Here is an 18,992-nt window from a genome sequence, read left to right on the forward strand (position 1 = left end):
CCTATCTATTAAGCTCCGAACTGAGCTTGACGGCCCATATTTCTGGCGAGTCTTCAGACTCACCAGAAACACAAGTTATGGAGCAGCGGTCACAAAGACCTCTCCAGTTAAAGGGGTTTCCACTTTATCATGTACTTGGCAATAAAAAGGGCCATACATTAGCAAGAGCACTAGATGGCAGCACCCCAAAATACGCACTACAGTGGGACAAGTGAGGAGAGGCCTCTCTTTCAAAAAAAAGGGTCACATGCCCAGGTTGCTATCAGCTGATAACTGTGGTCTCAGGGATCACCTAACAGAACTATAGTCATATGAGACTACATCAAGAGGGGGGCAGATGCCCTAATTTGCCCCCCAGAATACATTGACAAATTTAAGACCTCTTATTTAAAAACAGCAATCCTCCTTTCAAATGAGTGGTCTAGGACTCTTAGAACTGTTTCCTTAACTAATTCAAACTTTTAAGAATCTAATTAAATGTGATAAACTAATGTAAAAATTTGTGATATTTTGTGAAATTCATATAGGATTACTTTTTGTACAACTATTTTTTGCTACGCTGAATGAGTTTGGACAGGGGTAGGAGCATAAAACGTCAAAATGCTCTGAGCAGGCGGACAAGAATCGACACAATTCAACCCAATCGAGTACGATCGACCCCCCCCTGCTGGCGGCCGATTGGCCGTGAGTCTGCAGGGGATGGCGTTGCACCAGCAGCTTTTGTGAGCTGCTGGTGCAATGCTGAATACAGAGAGCGTATTGCTCTCCGCATTCAGCGAGGTCTTGCGGACCTGATCCGCACTGTCGGATCAGGTACGCAAGACCTTTGATACATAGGCCTCTATGTCTGATTAATTTAGGAGGACTCCTGCGTGCAAAAGCACTAAGAGATTGTTTTACTCACAGACATTTGAAATCCAATCAAGGGATAACTGCTACAACTACGGCCAATGAGAGGAGAGAGATAATACAAAGCAAAGTCTACCTGTGACGTCAGACAAGAATAGTCACGTGGGGTAGGTTCACCGTCAGAGACGATCGTTGAACGTGCAGAAAGTTTTGTTGCAACTCTCCAGCAGAAATTCCTTGCCGATGGTGTAAGGTACCGCAGCTATATATTTGAAACTGAACCGGGTATACTGAGAACACTATACACCAGAAGGTCACATGCGGAATGCATTGCATGTTTTTTAGACATAGTGGCCACTTAACACAGGGTGATATACTTTACTAATGATTAAGACTTGGACGGTCTATACCTAAATGTGCTCTGTGTATTCTAATTGCTCATGTTCCTATATGTGATATATAACAAATGTTTTAAGGGAGACATCCCATTTACTTTTTATGATAGTTTTTTAATGATAATTTTATCAGGTTGCACTTATTAAACTGTCTTATTGATATTTTAGCGCCCTCATTTATCTTTTTATCTTAGCGATTCACTTGTTATACAATAGGAAGGAATTGTATTAGTGAGGAGTGTGATATCTGAAGCTTTTGCGCACTACTAACCAATAAAGTATCTAGTTTTTTGGGGTTCATTTATTTATCAAGTGCCTTTGTGTGTTGAATTTGATGGGCCCTTTTTGTTGTCGATATGTTTGGTTAATAACTTGTGACCGGAAGAATTGTGAGTGCCGATGTCGTCGCTATCCATGCATTGTATGAGTGATTTTCCTATCTGCTCAGATCTGATCTGATCACAGTATGGAAATCTTGTTAATGCCTGGGTTGTGAGCACTCAGAATTGAAAAACTCAAATTGTTAGCTGAAAACCCGTCAATGAACTAAATAGGAATCAACCCCTAAAAGTTAATTTTTGCATGAAAATAGTTATCTCACATGTAGAAAATCTACATAGGTAGAAAAAATATATGTAGTGTGCATGAAACAATCTAAAAAAACAAAGCAAGCCTTAGTACTTTTGGGTGTGAAATTTTATTACCAAAATCACAGCTCTAAATGTATTGTTTTTAAATGCATTTAATGTAAATTATAGCAGAGAAAAGTTTTACAGCAGGAGTCATTTGTAGACATTAGATGTGAATATTTTTTTATGTTCAATATACTGTTAGTTTATAAAACATTTATGAAGCTGGGGATTCAGTTTCAGGGCCCGAGTAGGCCTGAAATTCTATTTAAATAGCTGTTATTTTAAAGTGACAGTAAAGTATGCACAATTCAAATTATCTAAATACAAACCACTAATTTTTTTGTTTAAAATATTTTAGATAACATTTAAAGTTATAATTTTTTACTTATTCTGTTTTTCTTTGTATCCTCTGTCCCCATTTCACTTCTTGATCTGTATACTAGTGACTAGGGTTGGAACCACTCTATGAGGCCTAATTATCATATGTCAGTCGGACCTGATCCGACAGTGCGGATCAGGTCCGACAGACATCACTGAATGCGGAGAGCAATGCGCTCTCCGTATTCAGCATTGCACCAGCAGCTTTTGTGAGCTGCTGGTGCAACGCCGCCCCCTGCAGACTCGCGACCAATCTGCCGCCAGCATGGGGTGTCAATCAACCTGATCGTACTCGATCGGGTTGAATTGTGGCGACTCCTGTCCGCCTGCTCAGAGCAGACGGACAGGGTTATGGAGCAGCGGTCTTTAGATCACTGCTTCATAACTGGTGTTTCTGGCGAGCCTGTAGGCTCGCCAGAAACACGGAGCATCAAGCTCCATTCAGAGCTTGATAGATAAGCCCCTGTGTCTGTAGTTTTGCGCACCCCAAGTTGACGCGTTTCGGCCTCTGTTTAGGCCTTTATCAAGTCTTGATAAAGGCCTAAACAGAGGCCGAAACGCGTCGACATAACCAGAGTAAGTGTATTACCTCTATTTGTATTCATCTATACACAATTTTTGCAGCTTTGTTTTATCTTTTTTCACAGGTTTTTTTAGATGTCCTTTAGGATTTGTTTCACATTTTCAAGATACTTACGGACCTCAAATTATTAAGGATTCTATCACCTTCTTATCTTATAACTTTTTCTCACAGGAATATTCTTTTTAGTGTTTTTCACTATCACATTCTATTTTTATTTTCATTTTTATGATGCATCACTTCACGTATATATATATTTTTTACTGACTGTTTTTATTGGATTTTTTACTGATTTTTTATTGAAATTTTCTTGGAGTTTTTCACCTGATTGTCACGATTCACCATTTGTCTCATATATCACTACGGATTCAACTTTTTCTGGACTGTTGTTTCGGTCTTATCTACATTGACATTCTCCCAATTAGAACCCATGGTACCTCCAATACATAGGACAGAGACTAATTGTCTATTTTAGGACTTATTGTCCTACTTGTGCTTTTAAAACATCTGTTTTATATATTAATTTGTTTTACATGGATCCATGATTTGTACTGTATTTTTTGTTTATGATATGTATTAAATTTAACCATATTCTACATATATTCTGATTGGTCACTATATTTTCAGACTACCACTGTGTTACCTCAGCCTACTGTTGGTGCTTGCCTCATTACTCTACACTGTACTTACCACTAGGTTCACTAGGGGACCTCTTGAGGAGAGCTAGAGGTACTTTATATAGCGCAGGGTCTTCACATTACAGTTGTTATGCTTGCTTATTGGTGGGTAAATGTAAGCCTCCAATAAGCAAGCGCTATGCATGGTTCTGAACCTAAAATGGACTGGATGCTAAGATTTACATTCCTGCTTTAAAATAAAGATACCAAGAGAACGAAGAAAAATTGATAATAGGAGATGGGGTAAATTAGAAAGTTGCTTAAAATTTCAGGCTCTATCTGAATCATGAAAGAAAAAATTTGGGTTAAGTGTCCCTTTAACGGTAAAAACATCACATCAAGAAAAAAAATGTTTTTTCGAAGTGGGCAGCTGGAGCTGGTAGGGGTATTCGAAAATTAAGAATCATGCTTACCTGATAAATTATTTTCTTTCAGGATCATGAGAGTAAACAGCGCCATAATGTGTGGGATAGACTTCCTGCCACTTAGTGGAGGCAAAGATCCCCAAAATAAGAGTTTTTAATCTCACTCACCCTACTCAGTTTAGTCCACAGCTCCATATGGTGTGGGATTGAATACCCAAGCTGTAAGTCCACGTTAAAGAACGGGTGGGACAAAAAACAATAATAAATCCAAATGATTCCAAAAAACGGATCTTCAGAGCGACCTCTATCTTCACCTTCCACCTGGGAGGCAAAGAACAAACTGCGTAGGGTGGGGAAGTGGGTGAGGTTAAAACCTCTTGTGTTGGGGCTCTTTGCCTCCATCTAGTGGTGGAAATTCTATCCCACATATTATGGAGTTGCGGATTCATCATTTAATGAAAGAAATCAGAACTAAAATAAAAAAAAGTTATTAGAAATTGATTTAGAAATTTAGCTAAATATAAAATAATGCTGAGATTTTAGATCTGATTAGACTGAAAGTTACATTTACTGTCACTTTAAGACCACTGTTGCTTAACCTCTCCACCACCTCAAGGCTCGCAGAGTTAATTAATCCCGATCAGATCTTATCAGAATGATTGACAAGATCTGCTCTGTTGCGATTGGCTGTGCAAAAGCAGGGGGTGTGGCTGCACAAGCTTATGCCCGCCAGGAACCTGGTCTGCCTGGACTTTGATAATTGGGGCACTTTGAGTGTGAGCTCCGTGTTACCAAGTAAATAGACAATAGATATAGTGTATAAGCGTTGTCATGTTAACTATTAAAATTATATAATCTTTTTTCCCCCCAGTTAAAATTAACCCTGAAATAACAAAAGTGGAACAAACAGAAGATCTGTGTGTGGCGAAACCACTTGAAATTCAGGAGCAGAAAGATACTGACATGAAAAGTGACGAGGCTACAGACACAAGTGAGTGTTTGATATGTAATATATGGAACTCAGTACCAAACAAACTTGTGGTTCAAACTAATAATTTGTGTTCAGTAAATACATTTCTTTTGCTCCTAGATGAACTTTATAAAATGCTCAAAATGCGTAACCCAAAATAACTGTAACATTTCCAGGGGCTGTTTGTTGACCTGGAAACTGTAGGAACTAATTTAGTTTAGCACAAAACTTCATAACAAGGGTGGCATTAGTGAGGGGTCTTTATTTCTTACTATTTCCTGCTGATTTTGATATTTAAAGGGATAGGAAAGTCAAATTTAAACTAGCATGATTCAGATAGAGCATGTAATGTTAAGACGCTTTTAAATTCACTTATATTTTCAAATGTGCTTTGTTCTCTTGTGGAAGAAGAATACAAACATATCCCACACTATTGGGAGCTAACTGCAGAGTGGTGCCTGCATACGTTTGTCTTGTGTGATTGGCTGACTAGATGTGTTCAGCTAGCTGCCAGTAGTGCACTGCTGCTCCTTCAGCAAAAGATAACAAGAGAATGAAGCAAATTTGATAATAGAAGTAAATTGGAGAGTTAAAATTTTATTTTCTATCTAAACCATGAAAGACAATGTTGAGGTTTTATGTCCCTTTAAATATAATTTTCTACTCATTTACCTTTCTCCTAAGACAAATATAAGAAGACAGATCTCAAATTAAACTGAGATTAAACTGATATGAAACTCCAAATATTTATTTTCATGTTCAGACAGAGCAAAGTATTTTAAATAAATGTCCTATTTACTTCTGTTATCAAACTTGCTTTGTTCCCATTGTATTCTTTGTTGAATAGATACCTAGGTAGGCATCTGGAACTTTACATGGCAGGAAATAGTGCTACCCTCTAGTGCAAATTGATAACATTCTTGTAAAACTGCTGCTATATAGTTCTCCAGAAATGGGCTGGCTCCTAAGCTTATGTATCTGCTTTTTAACAAAAGATACCAAGAAAACTAATACAAATTTATAATACAAGCAAATCATGAAAGAAAAAAAATTGGGTTTCATATCCCTTTAAAGACTTTTGACACCTATGTAAACTGGAGGTCTACTAAAATAATATACTGTATATGTATATATATATATATATATATATATATATATATATATATATAACTCTGCAATATACTTTCATTATTTATTTTGTCCTCTTTTCCTGTTATTCCATTCTGACATTGTGAGCTTTTTAGTTCTTGTTAGAAGTAGAAGTGGAGAACAATATAATATACCACACAGCCATTGGCTGCACACTCTAGTGACCTATTTATAACTGCCTCTAATTGGCCACAGCAGAGAAGGTAACCTAAGTTACAACATGGCAGCTCCCATTGTTTTATAGACACTGAAACTTTACACTTATTGTATAACTATTTAAACAGCTAATGAAATCTACATGATATTTTCAGACAAATCTATTCTTTAAATGCATTATTCTATCTAGCATGTATTTAGTGTTTAAGGTCCCTTTAACTTAATGCCTAGCCTTTTCTTAGTGATATTGTAGACTTCACAGTTTGGGTATTAGATTCCACATGTGATCACTTGTGGACTCTCACCACCTTATGGGAAAAAAAATTATCGCCTAGATTTAGAGTTTTGCGTTAGCCGTCAAAACCAGCGTTAGGGGCTACTAACGCTGGTTTTGGGCTACCGCTGGTATTTAGAGTCAGTCAGGAAAGGGTCTAACGCTCACTTTCCAGCCGCGACTTTTCAATACCGCAGATCCCCCTACACCATTTGCGTATCCTATCTTTTCAATGGGATCTTTCTAACGCCGGTATTTAGACTCTTGGCTGGAGTGAGCGTTAGAACTCTAACGACAAAACTCCAGCCTCAGAGAAAAGCCAGGAGTTAAGAGCTTTTTGGGCTAATGCCGGTTCATAAAGCTCTTAACTACTGTGCTCTAAAGTACACTAACACCCATAAACTACCTATGTACCCCTAAACCAAGGCCCCCCCACATCGCCGCCACTCTAATAAATTTTTTTAACCCCTAATCTGCCGACCGCACACCGCCGCAACCTACGTTATCCCTATGTACCCCTAATCTGCTGCCCCTAACACCGCCGACCCCTACATAATATTTATTAACCCCTAATCTGCCCCCCCAACGTCGCCGCTACCTTACCTACAATTATTAACCCCTAATCTTCCGACCGGACCTCGCCGCCACTATAATAAATGTATTAACCCCTAAACCGCCCCACTCCAGACTCAAAAACCCTATAATAAATAGTATTAACCCCTAATCTGCCCTCCCTAACATCGCCGACACCTAACTTCAATTATTAACCCCTAATCTGCCGACCGGACCTCGCCGCTACTCTAATAAATGGATAAACCCCTAAAGCTAAGTCTAACACTAACACCCCCCTAAGTTAAATATAATTTTTATCTAACAAAATAAATTAACTCTTATTAAATAAATTAATCCTATTTAAAGCTAAATACTTACCTGTAAAATAAACCCTAATATAGCTACAATATAACGAATAATTATATTGTAGCTATTTAAGGATTAATATTTATTTTACAGGGAACTTTGTATTTATTTTAACTAGGTACAATAGCTATTAAATAGTTAATAACTATTTAATAGCTACCTAGTTAAAATAATTACAAAATTACCTGTAAAATAAATCCTAACCTAAGTTACAATTAAACCTAACACTACACTATCAATAAATTAATTAAATAAAATACCTACAATTATCTACAATTAAACCTAACACTACACTATCAATAAATTAATTAAATAAAATACCTACAAATAAATACAATTAAATAAACTAACTAAAGTACAAAAAATAAAAAAAGAACTGTTACAAAAAATAAAAAAATAATTTACAAACATTATAAAAATATTACAACAATTTTAAGCTAATTACACCTACTCTAAGCCCCCTAATAAAATAACAAAGCCCCCCAAAATAAAAAAATGCCCTACCCTATTCTAAAATAAAAATTGAAAAGCTCTTTTACCTTACCAGCCCTTAAAAGGGCCTTTTGCGGGGCATGCCCCAAAGAAAACAGCTCTTTTGACTGTAAAAAAAACCATACAATACCCCCCCAACATTACAACCCACCACCCACATACCCCTAATCTAACCCAAACCCCCCTTAAATAAACCTAACACTAAGCCCCTGAAGATCTCCCTACCTTATCTTCACCACGCCGGGTATCACCGATCCGTCCACAAGAGGCTCCGAAGTCTTCATCCAAGCCCAAGCAGGGACTGAAGAGGTCCATCATCGGGCTGAAGTCTTGATCCAAGCGGGCGCTGAAGAGGTCCATCATCGAGCTGAAGTCTTGATCCAAGCGGGCGCTGAAGAGATCCATCATCCTTATTTATTTAGTTTATTTAATTGTATTTATTTGTAGGTATTTTATTTGATTAATTTATTGATAGTGTAGTGTTAGGTTTAATTGTAACTTAGGTTAGGATTTATTTTAAAGGTAATTTTGTAATTATTTTAACTAGGTAGCTATTAAATAGTTATTAACTATTTAATAGCTATTGTACCTAGTTAAAATAAATACAAAGTTGCCTGTAAAATAAATATTAATCCTAAAATAGCTACAATATAATTATAATTTATATTGTAGCTATATTAGGGTTTATTTTACAGGTAAGTATTTAGCTTTAAATAGGAATACTTTAGTTAATAAGATTTATTTTATTTCGTTAGATAAAAATTATATTTAACTTAGGGGGGTGTTAGTGTTAGGGTTAGACTTAGCTTTAGGGGTTAATCCATTTATTAGAGTAGCGGCGAGGTCCGGTCGGCAGATTAGGGGTTAATACTTGAAGTTAGGTGTCGGCGATGTTCGGGAGGGCAGATGAGGGGTTAATACTATTTATTATAGGGTTTTTGAGGCGGGAGTGAGGCGGATTAGGGGTTAATAACTTTATTATAGTAGCGGTGAGGTCCGGTCGGCAGATTAGGGGTTAATAATTGTAGGTAGGTGGCAGCGACGTTGGGGGCGGCAGATTAGGGGTTAATAAATATAATATAGGGGTCGGCGGTGTTAGGGGCAGCAGATTAGGGGTACATAGGGATAACGTAGGTTGCGGTGGTGTACGGAGCGACAGATTAGGGGTTAATAATATAATGCAGGGGTCAGCGATAGCGGGGTCGGCAGATTAGAGGTTAATAAGTGTAAGATTAGGGTGTTTAGACTCGGGGTACATGTTAGGGTGTTAGGTGCAGACTTAGGAAGTGTTTCCCCATAGGAAACAATGGGGCTGCGTTAGGAGCTGAACGCTGCTTTTTTGCAGGTGTTAGGTTTTTTTCAGCTCAAACTGCCCCATTGTTTCCTATGGGGGAATCGTGCACGAACACGTTTTTGAAGCTGGCCGCGTCCGTAAGCACCGCTGGTATTGAGAGTTGCAGTGGCGGTAAATTATGCTCTACGCTCACTTTTTGGAGCCTAACGCAGCCATTCTGTGAACTCTAAATACCAGCGGTATTTAAAAGGTGCGGGGGAAAAAAAAGCATGCGTAGCTAACGCACCCCTTCTAACGCAAAACTCTAAATCTAGCCATAAGTTACCTGATAAATTCATTTTTTTCATGCAGGTGAGAGTCCTCAAGACCCGCTCTATTCTCTATTTATTTGGCTAGAGTTCTAGCTTGCTCTTCATTTACCCTGCTTTGATCTTTCCTGCTTTTCTAGTCATATGTGTGTCTGAGGTGTACAGGGAAGGGGGGGGATTAAAAGATTTTAGTATGTTGGGTATTTTTTTGCCTCCTCCTAGTGGACTAGAATTTAATCGCACATATTATGGCTTGTGGACTCTCGTTCCCTTGAAAGAAATTAGTTCATTAGGTAAGCTTAAATTTAGTTTTTATTCTCCACATGTAATCTAGGATATAGTGCGTGACCTCTTTTTTATAAACCAAACATCTTTAAACACATGGAGCCTAAAGGTTATTTGTAATTGCTTTATAATCTACAGCTGCAGGTAGTTTCTCTCAATACTCAAAGAGAAATTGGAGGATAAAAATTAAAAATAAATTTAATAATCTGATATTTTCCCAATATATTGTACTAGATAGTCATGTAAAGCATGGCGTTGCAAGTGTTAATTTTGTAGGCAATAATAGAAATACAAATTTGAAAGTAGGTAAACAACTTTTACTCTTTTTGTGTGTTTTTTTTTCTTTTACAGATACATTTTTGAGCTCAGATATTCCTAGTCAAGGTTGGATGGCTGATGTTTCAAGTGTCTTAAAAGATCAACAAAGAGAAATGGGAAATAAATCTGTTCCGTGTTCTGCTTCATGTGGGAAATGTTTTACCCATAATACGCATACAGGAGAGAAAGCATTTTCATGTTCTGAATGTGGAAAATGTTTTACTTACAAATCAAATTTTAATGCACATCAGAAAATTCATAAAGGAGAGAAACCATTTTTATGTTTTGAATGTGGGAAATGTTTTACCCGCAAATCACATCTTATGAGACATCAAAACATTCATACAGGAGAGGAAGTATTTTCATGTTCTGAATGTGGAAAAAGTTTTAACCAGCAATCAAATCTTATTACTCATCAAAATATCCATAAATACGAGAAATCCTTTTCATGTTCTGACTGTGGGAAATGTTTTAAATGGAAATCAAATCTTATAAGTCATCAGAAAATGCATACAGGAGAGAGAGCATTTTCATGTACCGAATGTAGGAAATCTTTTAAATGGAAATCCAATCTTATTACTCATCAGATAATTCATACAGGAGAGAAAGCATTTTCTTGTTCTGAATGTGGGAAATGTTTTACCCACAAATCAACTTTTAACGCACATCAGAAAATTCATACAGGAGAGAAAGCATTTTCATGTTCTGAATGTGGGAAATCTTTTACTCGGAAATCAGATCTTATATCTCATAGCAAAATTCATACAAAAGAGAAAGCATTTTCGTGTTCCCAGTGTGGGAAATGTTTTAGCTATAAGTCAAGTCTTATTTCTCATCAGAAAAATCATACGTCAGAGGAAACATTTTCCACGGTCATTTAGATCCGAACAACCTTCCCATGATATACATTGTAATATATGCTACATGCACTTTAGTAAATGTTAATCTTTCCTCACTGTTCTGAGGGAATTTAAGCAGGGTTTATAAATGCCCTATTATTATTATCATTTATTTGTATAGCGCCGCCAAATTCCGTAGCGCTGGGTACAATGATAGGGGTATACAATGACAAAGATTTGTGATACAATACAAAACATAATAAGACTAAACAAATCTAGCACAGGAGGAAGAGGGCCCTGCTCCGGAGAGCTCAAGGTCTATAGGTTTAGGGTGCAGAGTCATAAGGTTGGGGTAGCTTGTTACATCGGTTGTATTTGCAGCAGTGAGTCAGGCATTTCATGTACATGTATTAGCTTGGTTCGGATGCAGGATGGAGGAGAGATGGTAAGCCTCTCTGAATAGGTGGGTTTTCAAGGATCGTCTGAAGCTATACAAGGTTGGAGACAGTCTGATGGAGCGGGGTAGAGAGTTCCAGAGGACAGGAGCAGCACGTGCAAAGTCTTGGAGGCGGGAGTGGGATGTAGAGATAACAGGAGTGTAGAGACGTAGGTCAGAGGTTGATCGAAGAGGACGGGATGGGAAGTATTTCACGATGAGAGAGGAAATATAGTTGGGAGTTAGACTGTTGAGTGCTTTGTAAGGTTAGGGCTAATACTTTAAATTGTATTCTGGAGTGTATGGGGAGCCAGTGTAGAGACTGGCAGAGCAGAGCAGCTGATGTAGATCGTCGACTTAGGTGGATGAGTCTAGCAGAAGCATTCATAATAGATTGGAGGGAGGAGAGGCGGTGTTTTGGAAGGCCAATTAAGAGTAGATTGCAATAATCAATGCGTGACAGGATGAGGGAATGAATAAGTATTTTTGAGTAAGGAAGGGACGAATTCTGGAAATGTTGCGTAGGTGTGAACGGCAGGATTTGGTAAGCGTTTGTATATGTGGGTTGAATGTGAGTTCTGAGTCTAGTGTGACCCCAAGGCAACGGACCTGGGGTGAGGTGTTGAGAATAGAGTCTCCAACCATCAGAGAAATGTCAGGTGTTGGATGTCTCGAAGAGGGGGGGATAAGAAGCAGCTCAGTTTTGGACAGATTGAGTTGGAGGTAGTGTGACGACATCCAAGAGAAAATTGCAGAGAGGCAGTCAGAAATCTGGTTGAGTAAAGAGGGAGAGATATCAGGAGAGGAAAGATAGATTTGGCTATCATCAGCATATAGGTGGTACTGGAATCCAAAGGAGGCTATAAGTTTTCCAAGGCAGGATGTATAAAGAGAGAAAAGCAAGGGACCCAAGACAGAGCCTTGCGGTACTCCAACTGAGAGAGGCATAGGATCACAAGATATGTTGTTAATGGAAACTGAAAACGAGCGGTTTGAAAGATATGATGCAAACCAGGAGAGGGCTGTGTCTCGGATGCCAAATGAATGTAGTATTTTTAGGAGGAGAGGATGGTCAACTGTTTCAAAGCTGCGGACAGGTCAAGAAGAATTAGTAAGGAGTAATGGCCTTTTGCTTTAGCTGATAACAGGTCATTTGTTACTTTAGCAAGAGCGGTTTCTGTTGAGTGTTTAGGGCAGAAAACAAATTGTAGTGGATCAAGTAAGGAGTTAGTTGTGAGAAATTGAGTTAGCCGATTATAGACTAGTCGTTCCAATAATTTTGAAGCAAAGGGAAGTAAGGAGACCGGTCGATAGTTAGAAGGCGTGGAGGGGTCAAGCGAGGGCTTTTTTAGGATTGGTATGATTGATGCATGCTTGAAAGTGACAGGAAATGTGCCAGCAGTGAGAGATTGGTTAAAGAGATGAGTTAGGGTAGGGGTTAGTGAAGAAGAGAGAGAGGGAATAAATTGTGAAGGAATAGGGTCAAGTGGGCAGCCCTACAGCCACAAATAAGTTATTTTTATTGATGGTATTAGATACGTTATATTATATATACCCCCTGTATATTCATGAATAAAACAGACTTCGGCTCAATGATTTTTCTGATCTACTTATCTCTAGCAGTAGACACTGAGACATAGATTGGCTGACATTTCAGTACCATAGGAACTACATATGCTATACAACTCTGCTTCATCTCACTGACATGAAAAATTAGATGTGTGCATTTGTATCCTCTATTTGCACAGATCTTAGTGTGTTGAACGTTCACAAGAATAAATCTGACTCCGAAAAGAGACAAATGCCACTTCTTCCGCACGTTCTAACGAAGGATCTGAATGCACACGTATATAATAAATTATTATAATGAAACATTTTTCATCTATATGTGTTTTAAAATTATGGGTTTTCTTATTCTCAGAGCTTGAAATGCACCCTGCAAAGATCTTGAGGCAACAGCAAATAAACTTACTTCGGAGCCTCTCAAGGGGTTCATTCCTGGGCTACAATAATAATAATAATAATCAAATGAGAGTTTTTAATCATTTTTACTGCAATTCGTTTTCCTTAGCCCAACTCCACCCTTATTTAGAGGAGCCAGTCTGGGCTCTAGTTTGCAGAAAAGGCTAAGCACGGTCATAGTGTTAGAATAAATCATGAAAAATATATTATGCAAAACTAAACATTTTATATAAAAATCTCAAGGTGTTTCACAGAAACGTGTTTTCAATGTTCCCTTTGTACAGTGTGCAATGACAATAGGAATTTACATGTGTGAAATTAACCTATTAAGTTCCAAAACAATAGCGATACATGAAAATGATTTATTAATCCATTTGCACTGGGGCTTTATGGGTGCACTAGACGTGTGCAAGATGCGGTTATTATATGAATTTTTTTTTCATTTTTTGGGAAAATTTTAATTTTTAATTTTGCAAGTTTTTATCTTCAAATGAAGATCTATTGTGCTGGATATTAAAGGAATATGAAACCCAAAACATTTCTTTCATGATTCAGATAAAGCTTAAAATCAGGGGTGTATTTTGGCCTAGGCAAACAAGGCACTTGCCTAGGGAGGCAGATTGGGGGGGACAGCAGAAGAGTCCCTGTTTTGAGCAGCAGGTGACTTAAAGTGAAGGTCAATTTAGATGAATCGGTGCCCGGTTTTTCATAATCCTATTAAAAACAAGGGCACTTTAATTCCTCAAAAATGACATTTCACTCGTTTACTTCAAAAACGTACCTTTTAATCCTGACAGCCGCTCCAGCGATTCCCCCTGCCGTCTGAAGCCTCTTCATATGTCAGAAATGACGAATCTGGCTTCCTCCAATCGCGGCTTTCCCCCAGGGGGATCATGGCCTGAGGCAATGCCGTGACTGGAGGAAGCCGGATTTGTCATTTTGGACCCACGAAGAGGGCTTGCGATGGGCGGAGGAAGCGCTGTCAGGATTAAAACGTACGTTTTTTAAGAAAACAAGTGAAATGTAAATGTTGATGAATTAAAGTGCCCTTGTTTTTAATAGGATTATTAAAAACCGGGCACTAATTCATCTAAATTGACCTTCACTTTAACTAGTGCTAGCCATCTGTATTAAAGGGACACTAAACCCAAAAAAATTATTTTATGATTTGGGTACAGAATACAATTTTAAACATCATTCCAGTTTACGTCTATTATCTCATTTGTATCATTCTTTAGATATCCTTTGTTGAAGAAATAGCAATGCACATGGGTGGGCGAATCACAGGAGACATCTATGTGCAGCCACCAATCAGAAGCTACTGAGCCTATCTAGATATGCTTTTCAGCAAACGATATCAAGAGAATGAAGCAAATTATATAATAGAAGTAAATTAGAAAGTTGTTTAAAATTGTATACTCTTTCTAAATCATGAAAGAAGAAATTTGGGTTTCATGTCCCTTTAAATATACATATATATAAATATATATATATGTGTGTACAGTATATATATATATATATATATATATATATATATATATATTATTGCTACTCACGTGTATACTGTATACACGTGCTAATTAAACCCTGCAAGTGTTTTGCAAGCCCTGGTGAGCATTTTACTTTGTAAACACCATAAAAAAAAGACTTGTTACACCCTGATCAATAAATATTATGGCCAAAAAAGGCTTAAAACTTTGGAGGATGGGAGTGATCCCCAAAATTTCTGGAGAACCTAGACAGAAAAATAAGAGAGAATTTCTCTATAGTAAGAGAATGCATTGGTAAATGGAAGGAGCATGTTAAAGCCTATGTGGGTAAGGTGAAAGGGTGCAAAGAACTTAAGAGGAGACAGGGCCTCTGCAAGAATAGCGCAGAGTCTACAGTAATAAGGTATAGTATTGTTCTAGCCCAGTCCCTCTTGTTGTCAGCAAGTTCCCTGGAGCACTCCCTCTACCTGCTCCTGAATATATCTCCTCCTCACTTCCTGTAACACAAGCCATCTCTCTCACAGGTTTCCTATGCTACTGTGGTGGCAATGGGGGAGAATATAATGGAGAGCATAACAAAGCCTTCAGCTCATAGAGAAAGGAGCTGAAATATCAGCTGGAGAGAGCAAGCAAAGAAGTAGAGGAGGCGGAGGTTAACCTTCATAGAATCTAGAAATGAGTGGACATGCTTTTGGTAAAACAAAGGAGAGAACGAATGGCAGGGAAGACAGGGGAGAGTACCTCTTCTGAAGAGGAGGAATAAAAAAGGGGTGAAGTCCTTAATGCCCCTATATTGGTTCTGAAGCCCCCTTACTTAATGGCCTCTCCCCTTAAGGGAAACCCACTTAACTTGTCTATGGAAGGCCAGGAGTTACAAAGGGGTGTCATCTGGTTCAGGACTCACCAGCCAGGTAAGTCCCATGTCTAGTTTTGTATCTCTAACAGTTTGTCCTTGCTCCCCCGTAACTCACCTAGAGCTGTGGTGGAAATAGGGGTGTCAGGTGAAGGGAAAGCTACTACAACTGTTCCAGTGGATGTCCATTACAAACTCCGCAATCCTGAAATGGCACTTCCGGCTCCTGCGGCGGAGGTGATGCAGCTTCAGTTTTGGTGCCACACCTAGAAGTGACGTCACATAACGACATTGTGGCAGGAAACAAAGGTGGTTTAACTTCATGGAGTGGCGGAAATCAAGATATCCTGGCAGTTCAGGAGGACATGTACCCTCCTTTCACCACACAAAACTTGGTGGCACTTTACTAGAATTAGAAAATCGGAAGCCCAGTAACCAAGATGATGGAGAGGCTGAGGGGCCATGCCAGGAAGAGGTTACAGAAAGTGATAAAGAGGGCATGAAAGCCACACAGCTGACAAAAGGTGAAGATAGTGAATATACTGAAAAGACTTTTACAGTTACAGAGACTATTGTGGAGGTACCTCCTCAGGTCCCTTACCATTCAGAAGATAATGCTGCCTCCCCTATGTGGCCCTGCAAATTATATGGGTTGTTTGTCAACACAAAAGGGCTAGGTAGGAAGAATACGTCTTTCACCCCCATACCAGCCCCAAAAAAGGCCCTTAGGAGGAATGATGCTTTCAAGGGGAGGAATAGCATCCCATAGAACAGTCAGTTATGGATGGGCCCAGCACGTCTACTGCTCCAGTCCCTGCCACATTTGGTCCTGTCCTTATGCCCCCTGCCCGTCCCCCATCCCTCTGAAGGCCCCTCTTTTGCCTCTCATCCTCCTTCTCCCTGTCTTCTCAGGTGCCTAGCCCTTTTATAAGGAGGAATGTGGCAAGGATTGATGTCAAGATCTTATTAAAGAAGGATAATAGGACAGTTGTGCAGATGTTGAATGACAAAGGCTTCTTTTTGGGGACATTGGCAATTCTATAAACTCATGTGGAAGGATCAGGTGCAACTTGTGCTTGACCCTCGGACATTCCTATCGGAACTGTCCTGAAGCTCACTAAATTGCAGTGGTGGGAGATGTTCAGATGTATGAAGGTTTTCAGTAGACTATCTAGTTGAAGAACAACTTGATAAATATCATGCCTATCTCAGTCTTAAGAGGAAGTTATACTATTTGATTTCTGGGCCAGGGAGATCAGTCAGAGATTTACATGGTCAAGGATCAGATTAAGAAATTGCAGTATGATCGATACTCTTCCCTTTTTTTCTAAAGGGATTTCGACACACACCACTTACTGGATCCTTTTGTGAATTGTAGGTAAGAAGTGGTTAAGAGAGATCTATGCCCTGAAGGACTCCACCATTCCCCTGTCAAATCTAGAGAGGGGATCCTTGAGTTTGGCATGGTCTGTGACACCCCGATATGTTCTCTTTTTGGGGATATTGGCCATTTTATAAACTCATGTGGGAGGATCAGGTGCAAATTCTGCTTGACCCTCTGGCATTCCTATCGGAACTGTCCTAAAGCTCTCCACAACATTGAGAGCATCTATAGGGAAGATGTAGTCCTCTCTGCTGGGGGTAGTGCCTTCTTTGTAAACATTTCCACCTGGTCCTACTCTAGTGCAGCCATCCGAGTCAGTCAAGAGCCAGGAGGTCATCATGGGCCCAAGTTTTGTTCCTGTCCTTCCTTCAGTTTCTAAGCCTGTTGGGATTGATTCTGCCACAGCCCAGAGTAGCGTTCCTCCTGATTCCACCTCTGGAGGGGCATATGGGGATGGTGTATTGCAAACAGTGCTTAGGAGGGGTTAAAAAATAGATCCTACCCCTCCTGCTGTCAAAACTGTCCCACCATTACCCCTAGAGATATGCTTCTCCCAAGTTCTAAAAATAGGTCTCACCCAAAAACATCTGTAAACAATTTCTTTCTTTGTGACAGGTCCAGGTCCCTGGTTGCTAGGAACCTCTTCCATGTCATTTCCCTGGATTGGGACACTTATGTCTGTAGAAGAACAGCTGGAGGCTGGGGCAACGCCAGGGGACCTGGTCCTGGATGACGAGTATTACATTTTAAATATCAATTCTGACTAGGACTTGCCTTATAATGTCATCATGAAAAGGCATGGATCCGATTGTAAGGCAGGGGGGGCAGAAGAGGAGGGAAACCTAATTCTCTACCATCTTCATTATGGCAGTTCCCCCTATCTCATTCTTATCCCTCAACTAGTTTGTTTTGATTATTTAATGTATTTTCTTTTGATTTTTGTTTTTTTTGCAAGAAACAAAAATGATTTCCCTTTCAGTTCTTAATCAAGCATAAGAGAGTGGACTGTTGGAGCTTCCTATTTTTTGTTGGCTGAAGAGAGGTGTGGGGGAATTGCCATTCTCTTCAAAGAGAAATTGACCCTCCAAAGACTGGTAGAAATAAGGATTGGTAGATGTGTGGTCTTGGACTTCTTGTTAAAAGATTAGCGTCTGCGTCTTATCAACATTTATGGACCTCAGACTAAATGGGAAAGATGCTGTCTCTTAAATGAGATTAAGCCTTTTCTTTTTGCATCCTGGCAAATTGTCTTTGGTAGTGAGTTTAACACCATTACTAGGACCAAGGATAGGGTAGGTACCCGAGACAAGCTTGGATATTATAGCACACTTATGAATAGTATAGTTTGGGACCCAGGTCTGGTTGACATGTTGACTCAGCACTTCCCAGGGGTTGTCTTTCAAGGAGATAGCAGTCAGAGTAGGATAGATATGATTTTTGTTAAGGGGAATTCAATATTCTTAGCCCCAATGTTGTTGGCACTTTTTGATCAGGACAGTTTTGAACATTTCAGAAGTCCTTTGGAAAGGTAAGGGCTTATGGAAGCTTAATTCGGAAGCCCTGAAGGATGACAATTTTGGGCAATCCTTTTTAGAGCTGTTGCTGGCTCAAGAACTTTAGTTGATTTTTGTAGCACTAAATTGCAGTGGTGGGAGATGTTCAGATGTAGGAAGCTTTTAAGGAGACTATCTAGTTGAAACATCTTGATAAATATCACGCCTATCTCGGTCTAAAGAGGAAGTTAGACTATTTGGTTTCTGGTCCAGGGAGATCAGTCAGAGATCTCCATGGTCAAGGGTCAAATGAAGACATTGCAGTATGATTGATACTCTTTGTTTTCTAAAGGGATTTTGGTACACACCCATCACCAAACCCCTTTTGTGAACTGTAAGGCATAAGTGGTTAAGAGAGAAATCTATGCCCTCAAGTACTTGACAGGTACCCCTGTCGAATCTAGAGAGGGGATCCTAGAGGTGATGATTGAGCAT

General features: G+C 39.1%; 1 protein-coding gene across 2 annotated transcripts in view; it reads left to right on the forward strand.

The window, feature by feature from the left end:
* The window catches only part of LOC128666779 (zinc finger protein OZF-like), a 74,630-nt gene extending 61,430 nt beyond the window's left edge, over positions 1-13,200 (forward strand). For both annotated transcript variants that reach the window (XM_053721570.1, XM_053721571.1), the window contains 2 exons: positions 4,748-4,867; positions 10,074-13,200. In XM_053721570.1, the coding sequence (XP_053577545.1) occupies positions 4,748-4,867; positions 10,074-10,921 (968 nt within the window). In that variant the 3' untranslated portion in view covers positions 10,922-13,200. The remainder of the gene's footprint in view (positions 1-4,747; positions 4,868-10,073) is intronic.
* The last annotated feature ends 5,792 nt before the right edge of the window (positions 13,201-18,992 follow it).

This window comes from Bombina bombina, chromosome 7 (assembly GCF_027579735.1).
Source record: "Bombina bombina isolate aBomBom1 chromosome 7, aBomBom1.pri, whole genome shotgun sequence".
In the NCBI taxonomy this organism is placed as follows: domain Eukaryota; kingdom Metazoa; phylum Chordata; class Amphibia; order Anura; family Bombinatoridae; genus Bombina; species Bombina bombina.